The sequence below is a fragment of the Thunnus thynnus genome, chromosome 2 (genome assembly GCF_963924715.1).
Source record: "Thunnus thynnus chromosome 2, fThuThy2.1, whole genome shotgun sequence".
Classification (NCBI taxonomy): Eukaryota; Metazoa; Chordata; class Actinopteri; order Scombriformes; family Scombridae; genus Thunnus; species Thunnus thynnus.
Window position 1 is genome coordinate 34,615,609 of NC_089518.1, and position 20,581 is coordinate 34,636,189.

The 20,581-nt window shown below is 39.3% G+C and overlaps 1 protein-coding gene across 2 annotated transcripts in view; it reads left to right on the forward strand.

Moving 5' to 3' along the window:
• The window catches only part of LOC137169000 (protein yippee-like 1), a 40,159-nt gene that overhangs the window by 7,771 nt on the left and 11,807 nt on the right, over window positions 1–20,581 (forward strand). For both annotated transcript variants that reach the window (XM_067571941.1, XM_067571933.1), the window contains exon 2: window positions 1,583–1,867. In XM_067571941.1, the coding sequence (XP_067428042.1) occupies window positions 1,751–1,867 (117 nt within the window). In that variant the 5' untranslated portion in view covers window positions 1,583–1,750. The remainder of the gene's footprint in view (window positions 1–1,582; window positions 1,868–20,581) is intronic.

Below are 20,581 nucleotides of genomic sequence, written 5' to 3' on the forward strand. Positions count from 1 at the left end.
AGTCCCTTCAAAAGGTCACACACTCATTGTGTCTTGGCTGCATTGTCTCATCGGCTATTCTAGTCTGTCCTGCATATGAACTGGTATGCATTTGTTTCTGTAGAGCTGAATCTCCTGCAGGCCTGCTGAATTCAGCACGATAAAAGCCTGTTTAGAGATGTTATTTGTGCTTTTTATGAGGTTTTTTTTTGGTGCCTAATATGTGCTTAATTTGTCTTTTGTGTTTTAGTCTTTGTCTTTTTTGTTTGTTTTAAACTTTCATAGGAAAAATCAATATTAGAACAACTTGGATCATATTCTGGTAGTTCTGACCAACATTTCTATCAGTTATGATAACATTGTACTTGCCAAAGTAATTGCTGTGATCACTAAAAACAAGTCAGATGAGGCAAGAAATTCAGGCAGCCAGGTTTTAAACAAACACCCTAAAGTTAGCCAAACTAACTTAGAGATAAAAAACAGAGCTGAACAGTAAAATTATTAGCCAAACTGTCTGTTTTGAACATTAATCACATATTAAAGACAGACTTTTTGGTTACATTCTGACTCTCTGGGTTCACTAACTTTCAGTTTTACCACCAATTAAAGTGGTTTAGAAATTCTGGCTGAACTGTCGGCGTGTTTACAACCTGTCTGATCATGTTACCTCATGTTACCTGCCCTTATCTGACTCTGTTGTAGCAAAGTCACCATGTTCTCACATCTCAGCAATTAACTCCATCAGCACAATGTTTATCACAATCAATAGAACCAGAATTATCCTTTAATATCAACCTGCAGGTGATAATTATCCATGTAAATTAATCGCTTATTCTTACCAAAACATATGTAACTCCTTGTAAAATTGATCTTTTTTGTAGTATTTCTTATATTTCTTCTTTATTTTAATTGATAAGTATAAATAGATTAAGGTGTTTATCCTAAAATCACATCTACAGAGCTAGATTATATTTTATGCTACATCTGATGCAATAATAATTTTGAAATGCCAACAGGTATCAACTGAAAAAGTAAAGAGGAAAAAGTTACAACACTAAAACAATAAACTCAGACTCCTTTTTTATAACTTCTGTAAGACTTTTTCAGTAATTTCAACATACACAGTATTGTCTTTTGCAATTTATTGTATAATTTGATGATTTTTAATACTTTCTGCGACAGACTGAATGCAAATATAATGGACAAACAAATAAAAACACATAACTTTTATGCGAGCAGCTCCAGTAGTCTCATCCTGCATTCATGGGTCCAGTGGGACAAAACAAACAAAGACTTGCTCCTGTCATAAAAAAAACGAAAGAAAGACAATTTTTTCTGAGCAAGTGAAACATATTGTGTGGCCTCAGCTAAAGAGGAGTCTGTTTGACTTGTCATAGCATTAAGTTACATCACCTCGCAGCCATGTTAGGAGTCAACAACATGCTATTGTAATCACATAATAGATGATTGTAATCAAATGATTGCCCCAGCAAACGAGCAGTGTTTCATATTGGAAATGCAATCAAGATCATGAGTTCTAAAAATAGGAGGTATGGAACGTGTCTCTAACCACATCTCCTTTTCCTTTTTCCCCCCCCTGCAGGTTTGATTTTCTCCTGTGGTGTCTGTGTGGAGCGTGCCACACACCCACTCCACAACAACGACGGCTTTTGCTTGCATCTTCCAGTGTTTCTTCTGTCAGCAAGTCCAGCAGAGCTGCAACTCTTCCAGTGCCAGCCCTGACACCAGCGAGGAGCCCTGCCCCACTGACATGGTGAAGATGACCAAGTCCAAGACCTTCCAGGCTTACCTGCCGAACTGCCACCGCACCTACAGCTGCATCCACTGCCGGGCACACCTGGCCAATCACGACGAGCTCATCTCAAAGGTACGACGGCACAGTTCGCTACATCCAGATCCAGACGCGCACACACACACACCCCAGTCCTCCCGTGTCCTTCACATGAAGCAACCCTGCAGCAGCGCACATGACATTCAACTGGTCCGACTATATTTATATACACCAAGAAGGGCTGCAGGGGCTTTGCGGTTGTGTCACAAATCTCCCGGCAGCCACTTTTGATGCCATCATTGAAGGTCAACTAGAGAGAAATCATTCGGAAATGTAAAAGATACTAGAAATATACTCATCTGCTGTAAATATAGATCCACTTAATAATGTTATGAATAAAAGTGGAGAGTCTGACGTGGCAGATTTGGTTGTAAATGTAGGTTAGTGTGTCAGAGCTACACTTTCTGTTTCCAAACATCTTGTAACATGAGAATAGAGTTTAAATAGCTTGAACAAACTGCTAGCTCACTAGCCAGCCTGCTTTTTTTGTCAAGCAAACAGTGCTAATGTTTTTTTTTTTTTTTATTAGCTATCACTAACACTTGTTTCTACCACATCATGTGGTGACAAACAACCCTTAAAACAGACAAAAATGCCTCAGTCATAACTTCCTTAAATGTACTTTAAAGCTGCATTAATTGATTTTTTTTTTTTTTTTGGACTTAACAAGTTGACAGATAAAGTGTCCTGACATATTGTTGACTTAAGGCGCAGTCACACCAATGTTTAAAGAGCCGGACAGACTTTCAAGTGTTGCTGCTTTTGCTATTTTTGTTTCTGTTGCTGTTTTTCAGTTTAAAAGTCCAAACTGAAAGCACTGCTGTGGCTCACTGAACGTCTTTGCTAACCTCAAAGTCCACAACAGAAGAAGCTCTCATAGTTTATTAGCTGTTTTCTACCATCCAACTTTTATAAATAACCCTTCTCTGCTGAACATCCTTTGAACTATGTGAACAAATCGTTAAGGCTGCTAACTCGTAGAGCTACTGTGTCTGATTATCTCTAGCATGTTGGTGGCTTGTAATTTGGCAAGTCATTTAACAAGCCTGTATCACAACCTGTTTCACGAGGATAAACTTTGCTGTGTCACTTCCTGGTGTAACCTGCACTTTCTTAAGGTTAAAGTGTTAGCTAACAATTGTCTTTTGACACATGAATCTGACACGGAGCAACATTCATTTGTCTTATTTTAGCTCTGGTTTTTTTTTCTGCACCACCTCTTGAAAGAAATATCTGGCTATATCTTGCTGTTCTCTTACAGCTAGCCGCTAGCTAATTTTTTGCTGTTTGGTGCTGGATAGAAGCCGCACATTCATAAACAAGGCTGGTGACTGAACCATATATGTGCTATAAAACAAGAACATTGAACTATTTTCATATTAGGTATTGTTTGATTCAATGTAGATATAAAAAATACTTAATGCAGCTTTAAAATAAGTGTTTTTATCCCAACTCATTGATAAGAAGCAACATTTAAGGCTTCATGAAAAGTTCAGATGGGTGTTAATGAATGTATGCTATTAAGATGTCCTGTTGTGTCGGTCAGTTGTGGAGAAAAGAGGAGAGCATAAGCTGCTGATAATCCCTTAAACTAATTAATAAAACACTGCATGAGTGTCGCAGTGCAAACTGTATTTTAAAAATGGGATTTTTCACCCAGATGTATAATCAAATGAAACGCCGATAACTTGTCAGAGTCATTTAGAAATCAAAATGTCTATGTTTGTCCCTTCAATCACATTTGAGGTGACACTGTGGGCCGTGATGATAAATTCTGACGGCGCTATTTGGAAATGAATAAATCTGCGGCCGGCTCAAACCTGTGACTTCTCACTCAGAGGGGACTCAGCAGTGATTGAGTGTTGTCCTCCAGTATTAGTCGTGGCGAACGACACTCGGATTTGACAGCGATGTCATTTTATTTGATGCTCACCTTTCGTTATTGCATCTCTAAAGCGTGTGTACCTGTCCGCTTCTTGCATCTGTATTTTATTTCTGCCCGTAAATTCTCTAGAGGGGTTGATGACAGCCGCAGCTGCTATTATTACTGAGGCGGTTTTTTTTTTTTTGCAGTGCACAAAAGAGCCGGTCTGTCTTTCAAGTCTTACTGCTGTGGTTATTTTTGTTTCTGTTGCTGTTTTTCAGTAAATAATAAAAAAAATAAAAAAAGTCAAAACTGAAAACACTGCTGTGGCTCACTGAACGTAACCTCAGAGGCTTACTTTCATAATATCAGATGAAAAATCAGGACACTCTGGCTGCAGATCTGCCTCACTGCCCACGTTTTTCGTTTTTTTTATTCGGTTGTATTTTTCTCCTCTTTGTTATCTGTACTCAACCTGCTGAGTTTAGCGGTCGAAGAAGAGGTCGTTTCAGGGCGGCGACTAATGATTGTCTTCATTCATCAGTCGATCTATGGATTGTCTTTTCGGATTAGTCGATTTAATAATTGTTTAGCCTTGAAAATATCAGAAAATAAAGACAAATTCATGCAGGTTTCCAGACATCGATGTTGCAGTGGATTAATTTGGCAAAACAAAAGATAGAAAACCTAAAGAATGTTGATATAAGATAGTAAAAAACTGCAAAAAGTCACATTTTCTGTCAATCAACTAAACATTTCAGCTGTAGAGGTTGTTGACACTTTGTACCAGAAACCTTTTAACTTTACAGCAGTTAACTGTTGCCAACCTGCTATATTTGTGGCAAGAGAGATTTAATTAGCCGATGTTTCTATTGACTCAGAAGTAATCGGTTATTTCCTTTGTCGTCACTAGATCGGCGTGACGAATGTTCCCGAGACTGCACGTCTCCCTCTAACCTTAACTTTTAGGAAATGCATTATCATCAGCGCCATCATCATCATCTGCACGGCAGGAGTGGATAATTAGCGTCATAGAAATAAGACATTTCAGTCGTTCAATCCGGCGTTTCTGTCAGACTGTTGTCGGAGAAGCTCTTCTCTAGGAGACTGTGACCCGTAGTGAATCTAAATGACAGTTTATTATAAGTGGCAAAAAGTGCCTGGCGGTGCTGGTCTGAATATAAAATGAGTTCTTCTCCAACTAATATTCAAACAAAATGTCTTAAAGCTGCACCAGAGAAAGATTTTCCAAGGCAAAAGTTAAACCTTGACATTGATTATGAGTTTAAAAAAAAAAGTCTTTTCACACATAACTCTCCATGTCCTGTCATTCAGCAATTCAAAGTCTCAACTGCAATATGATTGGAGTCCATCCGTCTTTTTCATTTGTGCTGTAATGTGTCTCATTGTGTCGGCCTGCAAGTACATTTCCATCCACATGTTTTTATGTAGACTGTCAATTTGCACATAAAAAAATCTGAGTGGAATAATTGAACAAAAAAGCATATATATAATATATATAATATATATAATATATATAATATAGCTTGGATGAGATGGAAAAGTTTGCATATTGAAAAAGTTACTAAACTGTCGACAAAACATTATTGTCATGATGTCACTCCGCTTTGCTCCACCAGACAGACCAAAAAAACAATAAAAGGAGTGGAAGTGTTGTGAGTTTACACAACCGCAACATCCCAGCAATGAAATACAATGATGTATTGTGTTACTGATGCAGATTTATTGTGATAATCTTTTTTAGGTCCTCTTGAATATATTCACATGAAGGTAGCTGTTGGAATCAAGCGCCGATTGACATTTAATTTCACATTAATCCATGATGGCCGTGTTCACGCCGACATTTATGGTGTTTCACCAAGTTCAGATGATTTGAACAGAGTCCTAGCTTCAGGAGGATTAGCTTGATTTGCTTTAATAAACAACAACTTGCTAAATTAAATTCACTGAGTGCAAATTTGAACTGCGACTTGTTATCTTGCAACGTGGTCACACTTTAAGTCCAGGAAGTTGTTTTAGCTAATAAAGTTAATGTTGTTTTGTACTTGGTTGTAATACTCGATCGAGTTGTAGCTTTGTTTTTAATTAGCCAGCTAGCTAATGTTGTTACAGTACTGTCGCTTGGTCATTTAATCATCGCATCACTTTCTGTATTTTAATTGAATCTTTATGTCTGTATATTGTCAAGTTTTTGCCACGATAAGCAGTTTCTTTTTGTGATGTTCCACCAGAACAGGTGTTTATGTGTCTCTGAGGTACTTGTGTTTTTAATTTCTTGTGTATTTTTCGGGGGGGATAATTAAGTTAATCCACTGAGATCTTCAGATGTTCCTCTGAGTAAAAAACACACTGGATCTACAGTAGTAAGACATCAGTTTTCATGATTTGTTTTCTTCAATTTCCTCTAAAAACCACTGTTAACGCTCGACAGTCCCACAAAAAATGTGAATGATCCTCTATCATCCTACACTTCCTCCTTCACGAAGCTACTTTGGAGTCCTTATCAAAAGTCGATACAACCGCTAGGATCCTGAAAAATACAATTTTAAACCTCCATGAATCACATTTGATACATTTGTGGAAACCTGCACGTAAATCCTCCCACATCCTGTCCTCAATGATTACCTTCAGTTCGAGAAAATTGTTTTTTATGTCTTACACACACACACACACACACACATCTTATTTTACAGTCAGATCACACAGAGGGATGATGAAGATTCAGTCCATTTGCCCAAAATGAAATTGTCCTGCCAGGTCTGGTCATTTATCTGCCCACAGAGTGACGAATCAGTACCTGAGTGAATTACAAACAGCAGAGAGAGGAAGCTGGACTCTTGAGACCGTGACGCTTCATAGCAAATGATCTAACAGCGCGTTTTGTCAGAGGACTTCTGGGTATTGAAGTCCTCATTGTCCAAACAGTTAGCCCTCGCTGACATTTGGAGCCACAAACATGCAAAGCTGCCAAGTGTTGCTTTAATGCCCGCCGCAAATCGACAGCTGGTGAGCAAAGAGTGAGTAAAGTTTATAAACTATCAGATGATCCAGAGTTGCCCCGAATGAAGCGATGACCTTTATGTGTTATAATAAGATAGTGACAGTCGTGCTCCCCGTGCGTTGCACTCTCACCACGCGCTAAGCTGATTATTCAAATGGCAAAGATGATCAATCTGCGCACTCGCCATCTCCATGTCGAAATCCATTTGCCTCCTGCGGCTCGGAGACTCGGGAGCTCGCAGCTTGTTAGTGCAAAGCAGGAAGAAGACGAGAGCTCGGTAAACAGCTCTACCACCAGACTACGTTCCCTTTCAGCAGGATCAGAGGCCTCGAGATGATAATTTTGGAGTTGTAAAGTCTGCACAACGAGGAAATCACAGGGTTTATTATTGTTAAACACCGCTGTAATTTACACTGATGCACCTTTGGCTAAAGAGAGCCTCTATCCTTGTTTATCTGCTCCTCACTTAATCTGTCCGCTGCCATGAAAGATATGCAGATTTATTGTCACACAGCAGAGAGATGTCGTTTTATGATGACATGGTGTTTTGGGTCCGGTGAGGCTTTAATAGCTCCTGTGCTGCAGCAAATCTTTGAACAGTTTCACTTTCTTATGTTTCTACATGGGACTGGAATGAGTAGAACAGCATGCAGCGGAGAATAATGGAAAGGCTTTTACAAATTGTTGGCCGTGACGCAGCGGTGCAAAGCCTGCCGACCATCTACCATTAAGCTTGTGCCAAAACACCAAGTTAGAGGTCAGCCTGTTAAAGTGGCGGCTTGTAAATGAGGTTTGTCTGGATGGTTTCAGAGGCAGGCGGGCGCTCCGGGCATGTGTTTGAGAAAATAGTCGGTAATGTGGTGGGTTTTATGTGTTGTAGTGATGACTGACAGACCTGCCTGCCTCAGATGGACGGTTTTAATAGGGGTGTGAATCTTTGGGAATGTCATAAATCGATTCAGAGTCTTGGGTGTCTGATTCAGAATAGATTATCGATTCAAAACAGATTCTTAACTGAATGAATAGAAAGGGGAGCTCCAATATACTGTGTGTCAAACCACTCACTGGTGTCCTTAATCCACTGAAATACAACATGAAACATAAATGACAGATGAGATAAATGGTTCACCTTTTTATTTTGAAAAGTTAACCACATTAATTAAAGAATTAATTAATTCAAACACATCTTACAGTCTCCTGCCTGGGTGCTCCGCTGTGTTGTTATTAATGTCATGTCTCCAGCAGAGGAGAGCAGCTTCTCTGCTGCGCCGTTAGCAGGTGAAAGACATCGCTGTACAACACCCTGAGCCGGCGCGGGGTCGTTGAGGTGAAACAGACTGAGCACCGAGTTATTTTCTTCACCTCAGAGTTGGTTTAAGTTGTTTTAATGCTGCAGTGTGTGTGTCAGTCAGCTGGTCTGCTGCTCCACTAAGCTAACGTTAGTCTCTAAGTGACGGCGTAGAAAGTTCACATTCGTCGTGCAAAGGTAGTTATTTAGTTATTAAATCAAAACATGCTTGCAACCGCTGCTTTTTGTGAAGATGAACTATAAGCTAATGCTAGCGTGTGTGCCTTGTAGATTGTCCAGGTGCAGTTTGTAGTGACTAGACCCAAACTTTGAGTCACTACTGACCGCTAATGGTATGATTGTTCCGACATGCACTCAATATTGTGCAGACTATTCAATTTAATTGATAAATGCTTTCTTTATTGCCTTGAGACAGTGTCAAACTTTCTTTCTATTAACTTCCTTTTATATAAAATAAAATGAGAAACCAAAAACAACCAAAATAGCCGCTATCCTGAGCACAGTCAACAAATTGTTTGCCTCTCACTTGTAATGATTGGCATGACCTTTAAATAAATCAGTGCTCAGCCGGCCTTGACCTTGTTCCCCCTGCTGTTTGGGAGGAGTACCACGCTCCTAAAACGTTATTAACCAACATTTGGAAGATTGATTTGTGACATTTGTGAATTGATTCAGAGTCGTAGGAGATAAGAAGCGAGATTCTTATGTGAATCGATTTGTTTCCATCCGCCCCTGCTGTCCAATGTTTCAAACGTCAGGCGCGGTTTTGCATTGAAATGTCATCAAACAGAGGTTGTAAGTTAGATGTTTGAGCTTCTTTACTGCTTTTTTATGCCTCCACGCCGGCAACAGCTGTGGCCGGAGGCGTTATGTTTCCAGGTTGTCTGTCCGTCAGTCCTGTTCTCGTGATATCTCATGAACTTGGACTCAAGGATGAACTGATTAGAATCTGGTGCTCAAAGGTCACCGTCACCTCCCAAATAACTTTCAAATTCATACGCTAATTATGACAAAGTTTCACAAAAATGTCTTATAGGATAAAATGATGGAGGTGATGGCATTTTATATCCAAAAGGTCAAAGGTTTAACTTCACTGTGACATCATAACGTTCTGCAAAAACACTTTTCTGGCCGTTATTCGACGCCATCACTCAGGGACAGAAGGGGGAGATTGTGACCATATTTCACATTTGGTCGGACACTGAATTGATGACATTTATCTTGGGTGTCTACCTTGAAACTGTGGAGATTTTTTATTAAATTCAAAGTCTTTCACCAAAAAAAATTATATGAGTCTAGACGGACGTGGGATGTACATTTCAACTTGAGTGGTTGGCGGCGAGGCGGTATTTCTAGTTTGTCACTCCAAGACTTGATTTTCTAGTAAATTTGTTCCATTAATCACATTTTTGCTTCACTGACATATAAAATCTTGACAAATAAGTCCCGAACTCATCTTTCCTTCCCTGATTTACTTCATTTCACGGCTGTAACTCTTCTTCAGCTGCGCATTTGACCTCTTCATTGTGACCTTGGCTTATCATGAGCATTGATTGTTGCTTTCTAAGTGATAAATAATTAGATGAGAGTTGAGATATTTATGAGCTCGGGCGTCGGTGCTCCTGATGTCACCGTGGGAAAGGCTGATAAAGTTAAAGGGTGTTATGGTTTGTTTGTGATTGTTTTATGAGAGGTCACACCACATTGTTCTCAGAGCTGACGCTGGAGCAGGAATGCTGGAGAACCAGTAGCACCAGAGAGCTTGAAACTGGGAAATGCAAATGAATTGGATCTATCGCAGCACAATAGCCGCGTCTCAGGGAGTTCCCCAAAGTCTATATTAGGAAGCTACATTAGGAATTTAGCCTAGTTTGGCCCTGTGGTTTCTACTTATATGGTCCTATATTGTGCTGCATTATTAAGAAGTTACTGTTATATGTAGGGTTTTTTTTTTTCCTGCTGTTTGTTTAGTTTATCTTGTCTAGACATGAAAACCACTGAGAAAATGCAGCAGGCAGATTTAAACAATGACTTCTGGTATATAGATGTTTATCAGTATAAAGCTTAAGATGGCTATGTTTGGGTTTGTTTTGGTTAAGGTCATGTGGAGGATCTGATATATGCAACTGACTTTAAAGTATTTTTAACATCCTACTCCTCCCAACATACACCCACATAAACACACACACACACACATGGTTGGCTGCAATCTTCTGCATAGAATTAATTTTGCAGTGTTTGTATTATGATACATAGCTTTCACAGTGATGGCATTAAATAAAAGTATACCTTTAATGCCTTTAATGAAATTTTGTCCACATTATGTTTAGAATCATTTGGTATTTGTCTTCACCAATAGTTGAACATTAAAGGACGGGTTCATAATTTTTCAAGTCTGTCTTAAAACAACAGTCAGGTTCTCAAATGATGAGGTTTTTTTCTTGCTGTAATCATTCCTCCTGTTCATATGGATCATTAGAAGATCCCTTCATAATGCACTAATGTGATATGGTGATGGGGGCCAAAATCCACAGTCCTCCTTCTGTGCAAAAAATGTGTTTATTTATTATTTAAAAGTTTATCTGAAGCTAATATGAAGCTTCAGCTGTCTTAATGAGTCAAATCAAGTAGATAACTTTCATCATTACAGTCTTTTTAGTGTTAAAGTCCCTCTTTTTGTTACTATACTTCCACTACAGCTCAACAGGAAACACTTAGAGGGAATTTGATGCTAAAAAGACTGTAAATGTGGCAGATATGACTAATTCAGACTGCTGAAGCCTCATATAAGCTTCACATCAACTTTTAAATGCATTTTTTGCACTAAATGACTGTATGGACACACTGTGGATTTTGTCCTCCATCACTTACACTGAAAGCAATTTTGAAGGGGATCTTTTTAATAGCCAGTATGAACAGGAGGAATGATTACAGCGAGGAAAAACCTCTTTCACTGTTCATATGGGCTCCTGGCTGACACACTTGATAAATTGTGAACCCATCCTTTAAACAAATCTACTGTCAGGGATTTCCACTGCATATTACAGCCTCAACTGAAATAAAAACCAGCCCTGCCAACGTCATTTTTATGAAATATTAACCTTCAAAGAGAGAGAACAAAGGTGTTATATCCCACAGTGAAGGCCACATATTTATTGAGGCGGTTTTTACATAATCTTAATATCTAAATTGATCACAATATGAGATGCATTATGATTTTTCTGATTGAGCTCAGCAGGAGACAAACCTCTTTGGACTTTGCTTGCAGTGTAGCACCAAGCACAGCGTCTGCAGTATATTCAGCCTTCAGCAGCACCAGTTTGGAAACCACTAATCTAGTGGAAATGTTTCTGCATGTCTTTTCCTCCAAATTCTCAGTATGTAATCCTCTCTGTCGGGCCTTCGAGGAAGTTTTGGCAAATGTTTAATTTCCCTGCAAGTTAAGTTTCCTCCCTGTGGCTCAGTCGTGCAGGTGTTTGAACTTTTAAAATGCTGTCTTTTAAACTTTGAAGGGACTAAACATAAACATGGCAGACTGGACGTTTTTAGAGTTTCTCCCTTGTAGCTGACCTCTGACCTTGGACTCCAATGTGGAGGTAAAAAAAAAAAAAACCCAAAGAGGGATCAGTGAAGTCAAAGTCACAGCCTGCTGCTTTACAGAGTGAACTGTTGACTGGGTTGTTTATTGGGCTAATTCCATAAAGCGACTCCTGACAAATGACCTAATTTACCTGAATAATCCACTTAAATAATAATTGGATTCGATGAAGGGATCTTCAGTAAGACAGTCTGTCTTTAACCTGTAACTGTAAACATGCTGCAAAGATACATGTACATTACAAGTAAAACATCATTAATCCACATGTGTGATTATATCTGACAAGTTGGTAGTTTAATGGACTGATTGGAGAAATATAACTCAACCTGACAGATTGTGACGTTTCACAGATCGCTGCTGTTTGTTTAGTACTTTTTAAATGTGTACGACCTGTATGTACCATTTATGTTTTAATAATAATAAAATGTGCATACGTTTGAGACAGTCAACACACTCCTGACTCACAGTCAGGTACAGTGCAAGTATTTAATCATAAAGCCAAGTTAATGGTTGTTAGACCTTCATCAGTTTTTCATGCAAGTACACATGAGAATCTGTAGTGCACTGTGGTTTTATGATGATGAAAGCTGTATATTTTAATTACACTGTATATATAAAGCCAAACTAGGGACAAGAGTTGAAAATTAGCAATAGCTATAAACTCTCTGTGCATCAGGAAATATGTTAAATTGCATCGTCCCTATCAAATAAAATAAAAAATGCTGCTCACAAACTGCATCATATTATAAATCAACACAGAAAGCAATCAGAAACTCAAAATAATGGAACATGCGTATTAGATGTTACGCCAACTCCACCGATGACAAAATGCTAACATCTTACAGTATTTACAGTAGAAATCTTAATAAGTGAATCCAGCGCAGCTCTGAGTGAACAATTAGATCTTTAAAACCATTTTAAACCTTTTTTTTTTTTAAATTTTGAATTTCTTTTAAAACCTTCAATTGTTTCCAAGTACAGGAAGTTGTTTTTAGGGCTGTGATGCTAGCACAAGTACAAAATTAGTACAAAATATCTGTAAAAAAAAACAAACAATAAAATTAAATAATTGCAATTAGTTATTAAAGTTTTTTATCCCTGTAAATAGTTATGTCTGATGCAATGCGTAATAGTGCATAATAATAACACAGTATACGGCATTAAACATTAATATGAATATTTATTTGTGGATATTTTATTTTTAGAGCTGCCACTAAGGGTTATATAAATAATTGATTAACGGATTAAATTATCAATCTTTAAAATGTCTTAAAAGAGTACCAAGGTCACCACCAGATCCCGATGATGTCTTCAAATTGCTTGTTTTGTCCGACCAACAGTCCAAAACCCAAAGACCCTCAGTTTATAGTGATATAAAATACAGAAAAGCAGAACTTTCTCATATTTAAAAAGCTTAAACCAGTGAATGTTTTCCTTTTATGCGTGAAAATCGTTGAATTAATCATCAAAATAGCTGCTCTTTCATTCAGCTTATTGTTTCATCACTTTAATATGCGTCTCTGCTTACATTGTTCATATCATCGTATACATGTGTATCAGAAAAATGTAATATCTTGATACTGATTTTCGACCATGCCGCTCACAGATCTATTAATAAGCTCTCTATTCTCTGCCACACCTCGTCGGCATTTGTGTGTTCAATAGTCCGAGGCAGCATCACCACTCTTCAGCATCAACCCTTCTAAGCCGATTATGTTACTTAGGAGAAGATGACACCGTTGTCTGGTGTTTTCCACTACACACTGCCAAGGCCCGCTGACCCTGTCCATGTTTGATTTTCATCCCATATGAAATTTGTGAAGCGCCGTGCTCCGTGACCATGTGTTTGTAAGTTTTTGCACTGTGCACATAGTTAAAAAAAAAAAGATGCTAGCTACACAGCCATGCTAACAGCAAAGGAAGGTGTTGGAGAGGCTCTGCAGGCTCTGGCAGATTTTCTCCCCATGGTTGCAGTCTGAGTACTGGAAATCTCCTGAGCCAGGTATAAAATACTGTCCCCCCCCCCTCCCCGAGCTTATGTGCCTAGTCTTCCAGGCATGCCAGCCGGCAAGCAAAGATGCAGATGGAGCAGCCCGAAAGAGAGGATTAACCTGAGCACATGGGCCAGGAGGAAGTATGGCAAGCACAGAGCCCCTCCCCCACCCTCCTCCTGCCTTCAACCACCAAACTAAATATGGCAAGCTTCTGAAAAAAAAAAAAAAGACTGAACAGAAAAGAAGTTTTTCTTTCTTGCAGTAAAACTCCCGGACAAACCTCCATTTAATTTAGGATGTTATTGAGGCTGTGCAGTCGTGTCTCAGAAGCACTCGCAGGAATCAAGCAGAAAGTCAACCTCAGACTTAGAAAAACACTCGAACTTCAGCACTATACTATCAGCAAAGAGGAAGCTTTCCTTCTCAGAGAGAGTGTGACATTGCTGTTTCACTCTCAGCCGCAAATTAAGTAATGATGATGCCTTGCAGTTTTCTGATAGCTGCAGTTTGTGATATTAAACAAGGGTAAAAAATGAAAATTCAGGCAATAGAACTTCTTTATGTGTGCAAGCAAAAAAAATCTCTAGGTTATCAAGATTATAAATGCAGAAATACTGTACGACATCAGATTTAAAAGGCATCTTAAATCTCAGTTAATTTAAAACCATTAACTTTTTATTTTCATCATATTACACAATTAATGTGAAATCTCGTAGTGATGAACCAAAGGAGAATCATCACCCGACACCTGATTCTGCAATTACCACCAGTTCTACAGAGCGTTTTAGCATCTTTCTGCAGCAGCTCTGATACTTTTTATACTATATATAAGTTTTTTTTAATTCAGAATCAGCAAAAATAAAAAGCTGCATATAAGCTATGAAAGAAGAACTTGCATTTTTTTTTTTTTAATGCTTATCTCAACCATAAAAGAAGAGCTCTTTGTCGTAATTGGATGAGTCTCTGTTAGCATGAAGGACAACGAGACGCCACGGTGACAAGAAAACACAATCACTTCTCTCAGCACCTTCAACCAAAAACATGTTAAAAACAGGAAGTGTGAGCACAAAATCCGATCTGACATCTGTTGTTATTGTCATCCTGAGCACGCTGCATCTCTTCAACATCGCTGTCGGTTCATATTTTAATCAGATATGGGTTACATCCTACAGATACAGATAGGAGCATCATCCTGAAATCAGATCGCAGTGTGAGCAGCACTTGAGAGCAGAGCGTGAAGGCCTGCAGTGTGAACGTGGTCCCGGAGCGGGACGACGCAGCCTGAATACTGAGGAGGCGGCTGAGTGTTTTATTCAGCACCTTGGCTTCGTCCCACCCATTAGGCTGATGGAAGCCCCTCTAATGGATTGATCACACTTTTCATTTCTTGCCATTAAGGGACGCAGTTCCTTTAGCTCTTTTGTTTCCTCCCTCCAAATTGGGAGTTTGCCAAGACTCTGGTGGTTTACATGTGACTGGAGTGACTCTTGACAGAGTAGTTGATTTAATGTTTCTGTTTTCTCTCACTTTTTTTTTTTAATATCATAATTAAACCAAGTCAGCAAAGTTTATTTAACTATTTATATGCCGTGATAGCGGCGGCGCTCTAGAGATGGTAATATTGTTTGATCATTCGGTGCATCACTTAAGTCCAGAGAGAAATATTTCCACAACTTTTTGAAAGGATTGCCATTAAATTTTGTTCACACATTCATGTCACCTTTAGAATAACGAGTTTTCATTTAGCGCCATCATCAGGTCAAATTTACTATTTTCTAATACTTAAGTTTATGACCAATTACAGCTGTACTTTGTATTTAGTGGTAATTAGCTTATTTTAGCATGCTAACATGATACATGATGACATAACATGATACCTGCATGGTTGAATTGTCATTGTGATGTTAGCATTGCTAATTTTAATGTTAAGCTCAAAGCAGCACTGTGTTGTCTATTTTTTGGAGATGAAACATGGACAGGCTGCGTGTGATTCTCTTTATACCACACTTGGAGCTGGTTGCACCGACACGGTTTATGCCTGGTCTTAAGCTAAGCCAGGCCAAGCCAGAACTTGGCGTTCTAAGTCACGCCAGTTGCACCATCTAGGCTTAAGCCTTCCTCTCGCTAAGAACGGGTGTAAATCTTATGCCCAGTCAGGAGCAGGCGTAAAGTCAAAATCTTTGCCTCGCTCAGGAGGTCTTTCCACTTTTTTTGTACATCGTTTTCTGAACAAAGGCTGCCAGAGTCCATAACAATCATTTATGGCCTCCGTTATTTCTCTCCAAGTCGACTGCTTCTTCTTCTTATTTGTTGTTACGTTGGACTGCTTGGCAATCAGAGTTTTATTGTGCTGGCTATACAGCTCTTTATTTCTCGATGTCCATGAAAGTGCCTTTTCTTTTTCTTTGATCCTCCATAATGTTGCCACAATTAGAAATGATAAGCTGCAAATTAGCAAGACAGCAGGAGATTGTTAACAATGTATCCTAGCAACGCACGCTGCTAGGCAATAGCCATAGTCACGTGGACATTCACATGGACGCGCATCGCTAAGACCAGCCGTAGTTAAGACTAGGTTTGAGTTTGGTTGTTGCAACCGACGTCAAGTCCATTCTGAAGACTGGTCTTAACAATGGGTGCAACCCGTCCCTGATGTCCTCATAGGTTGACGTGGTCACGTGTTTGTGAACATGTATAGTCGGTGCACAAAGTCTGCACAGTCATGATTCTTGGACCCTCGAAGACATGGGCAGACGACAAAATGTGTGTTATGCAGATGCAGAAAGTACAAGTACAGACAATAAGTCTTGTTAGACAATACTTTTATATGCAATATTTATATTTTATCCAGTGGCGGACTCAAACTGTCTGAGGGGCAGGGGTGAAAAAATATAAAGGGAGCCTGATACATTCAATGGGCCCCCATCAGCAGAGAACAACGATGCATGTTTGGTAAAAAAGACTTCATCCCTAAATAAGATTAACATTATATAGGGTGACAACACCTCTGCATTAAAAAGGATTGACTTTTCAAACATTTATTTTGCAAACATCTCTGTCTGTGAGCGGGGGGGGGGGGGGGGGGGGTATCAGTGATTTTATCCTCCTTTTACACCCATGAAGAAATTAAACATTATTTCACATAAATTTACATATAGAGAAGTAATTTCACATGGCAGACATCACATTAACATGCATATTTTATCTGTTTTGATCAGCAGATGTTAAATTTTAATCATTCGATAAATGTCTGTAAAATAATCTCAAATCTGTATGATCAAAGGAGGATTAGGTCTTTTAAGTATTTTAAATGTCAGTCTACATGCAGCATTATGTGTTTAGTTATAATATACATGTAAGACTGATAATATGAGATGTTTAATCCTTTAAAATACTTACCTAACACTGAATTGAATTGGAGCCTTTGGGTTTAAGTTGGAGCTGAATCCTCACCTACAACAGTTGGCATCTGTTGAGAGACAGATGGTAAAAGTCGACCTCAGCAGGTTTGTTAATAGCTTGGATTTAATCTTTATTTCAGAATTTAGGTTGATTCATTATGTTACACATTTCCAAAGGATTGAAATTAAAAACATTTTGTGAATTTATGGTGAAAACTAGATGCAGTTTGTCTTCCTGCGAGACCATCAGAGAGCCCGCAGCTCTCTGCAGTTGAAGCTTTTTGCCTCTCAGGGTGGATTTGTATTTTGTGTGTTTGGCTGAAGGAGCGGATTTCTCAGTGCAAGGTATTGTTTCCTTCAGTCCCGTGTGGTCAAGAGGATTCAGGGATTTTGAGATTTGCTTTGTAGAATTCATTTCTTGGGAACAAGCGTTTTAAAACAAGTGCAATTGCAGCAGCTTAAGAAAACAAGCTCGGTAACCGCGCTCTCGTTTCCTCATGTTTTATTAAGCAGCAAAGAAAAAAAATAATAAAAGAGGAGTATTTCCAGCTTGCATCTGATTCTTGCTGCACTCTTACATTTTTTGGAAACAGTCCTTGCAGGATCCTGTTGGGCCATCTAATAGGATTGTTGGGAGTCTGGAATCCTGCAGGATTTTAGTCGTGACTGTTGTCTGCATTTTTAAAAAAAAAATGTATAATTTTTACTGATGTTGTAGGATTTTGCTTGTTAGATTCTTAACGGGAGGCGTGACAAGCATCCTCCTGCTCCTGATGTGTTTTTTGTAGCTGAGTGATCCAGAGTGGTGCTCGCAGCAGAGAAGAACGCTGCCAAAGTAAAAATAGACTGTGGGAAACAGATAAGGGCAGCGAGAGACGGAGCCGTCCCTTTTTGCCAGTGGTTAAGTTGATGGCTGAGCCGAGGCCACAGTAGTGAAGCACAGATATGACACCCAGCTCTTATCACATGCCCCCTCCCCTCCTCCTCCTCCTCCTCCTCCTCCTCCTCCTCCTCCTCTCCCTCTCCCTCCCTCCCTGCCCTAAACACTGTGGAGAGGACTTGTTGTCGACTCCACAGGGACCGACCTAGTTCCCTCTGGCAGCTAAAGGTCACATATCTTTTGGCTCTGGACTGTAAGTGTGTGTAGATTTAACTTTCAAACACAAACAATGAACTTAAGGATGTAACAGTGAGACATTAACACCTACAGTGACATGAGGACAGAGCAGAGCAAAGAGTATAATCCTCTTTGAATCAGTCGTAACCATTTGCTGTAAAGCCAAAGTCCCTATTATCTGACATAAAACTTTTCCAGTTTTGACAAATGCTGACAACAGCCTGGCAGTTAGAAAGAGTCCCCTGAGCCTCAGTAGCGGCGGTGGTGGTTTCACCCCTGTGCTGTGTCTGTGGTCAGCGGAGGAGGCAGCTGCTGCTCCTATTAGGCGGTATTAGCTCAGCGCCCTCAACCGCAGCCACAAACTTATCTGCCACACTCATTTGCAATGGAAAAAGCAAAGCCGATTGGGGCCTGTCTGCCGGCCGAGGATGACGGAGGCCGGAGGAGTGAAGCCTGGCAGGCTCTGTCGTCACCCACTGTGACGGCTTTGCTGCACTCTGGTTACATTAACATACAGTAACGTCATGTGTGGACTCAGTGGTAGGTAGGCGGTCAGCAGGATATATGTATAAAGCCAAGTTCCTGTGTTTATCATGATTACATGACTGCTTTCATGTTGTATATTATTTCTATCTACTTCATGCATATAATTGTACTTTTAACATCTCATAGGTCAACATATTAATTCCTCCAGTTTTGGTTGGAAAAGCAGGAAAGGACATTGTGATTCATCTGTTTTCCTTTTCAAAATATACAGAGAACATTCTCATACATGTTGGCTGTTTGAGATAATTGATTAAAATCATTACAACATGTTTTAACTCGTCCTGTAGTTGCAAGACTTTTACACTTGCGAGCTTTTTCAAAGTCATTATTATCTCTCTTGTAACAACTTGTTCTTCATCCTGTCTGTCTATGTTATCAGCAAATTATTTGGCTTTGATATTAAGGATTGATTTGTTGTCCGTCAGCATCGACCTCACTCTGTTTCTCCAGCTTTTTACACCATGCTGGTGCACTTCAGTCTCAGACCTTTTCCCATATATTTATGAAGATTTCTTTCTGAAATATTACACTTCTGGCAATCATATTTGTCACCGTGGGGAAGTATGAAGACATTCTGTAAATGCGGATAGTTGCAGTTTTTCTTCAAAACTTTGAACTATATATTTTATGTTCGGTTTTGTTGGCAGACCTCCTATCATTTCCTGAAACTGTTCCCAGTGATTTTGTGCTTAATTGCATCTTGCATCAACACCTAGTATTAATTTCTGAGGGCATGCACACATCAACACTTTCAAGGAATGCAGGGCTATGTGAGGTCGTCACGACACGCACGCAAACACATAGTTGAAAGCGAGTTGATCAGCAGTCTAACACAAACCAGATGTGTGATGCAGCATCAGAGAATTGCATAGACTAATTTGGAGCTTTTATCACCTTTCTCTAAATTCTCACTAAAACCAAATTACCTTCAACTTGTTTGGTTTAGTCTGGATTCAGTCTTTCATGAAACATATACATAGAACTATTTCTTGGTTACATACTGTACAGTATATATTTGATTAAGATGGTGATGCAACGGGGCTGGTTTAATTCCAGGCAGGGACCTCTGTCGCATGTCCTCAACATATACATAATACCAAACAGATTCAAACAATGTGGCTGTCCTCTTTTTGTTAGATTTGAGTGCTGCTTTCGATACAATTGATCATTGCATTTTAATCAATCGACTTGAGAAATAGATAGGTCTCTCTGGCACAGTGCTCGACTGATTTCACTCGTACTTGTCAGAAAGAAAAAAACTTTGTTAGTTGAGGCGACTTTGTGTCACAGACATTTGACATTGAATACGGTGTTCCTCAAGGAAGCATTCGAGGTCCTGTTCTTTTTTGCTTTATACAGGCTCCCTCTGGGCAACAAAATTAGTCACCATAATGTCAAATATCACCGTTATGCTGACGATACACAACTATATGTCTCTGTTTCTCCAGACAACCGAGTTCTTTTTAACTGTCTCACTGATATTAACATTTGGTAGGGCTGAATGTCTAGATCTAGAGAAATATTCAAGGGGTGGCAAGAAGGTGGCATGTAGACTTAGAGGGTGTGGCAGAAATATATATATATGCTGATTTAATCGCAGTCACATATATCAATAGCCTATTTGCTTGGAAAAGCCCCCAAATGAAGATATTTTAACTCAAAAACATATTATTGTGGCAGATGAGTAAAGCATTGAATAGAAATATCTATAGGTGATGTTAGAAATCAATAAATTGTTTTATTTCCAAATCTTCAGACCAGTCAGTCAGTCTTTTATCATCTCTGTGGTTTCATCTCCGTGCTGTTCTCCTTCTTCCGCCTTTTCACTTCCCTTGTTGCTTTCTTTCTATCACCAGTTCTCCTGATGTATCTCTCTGTTTATTAGTTGGTTCCTCCTTT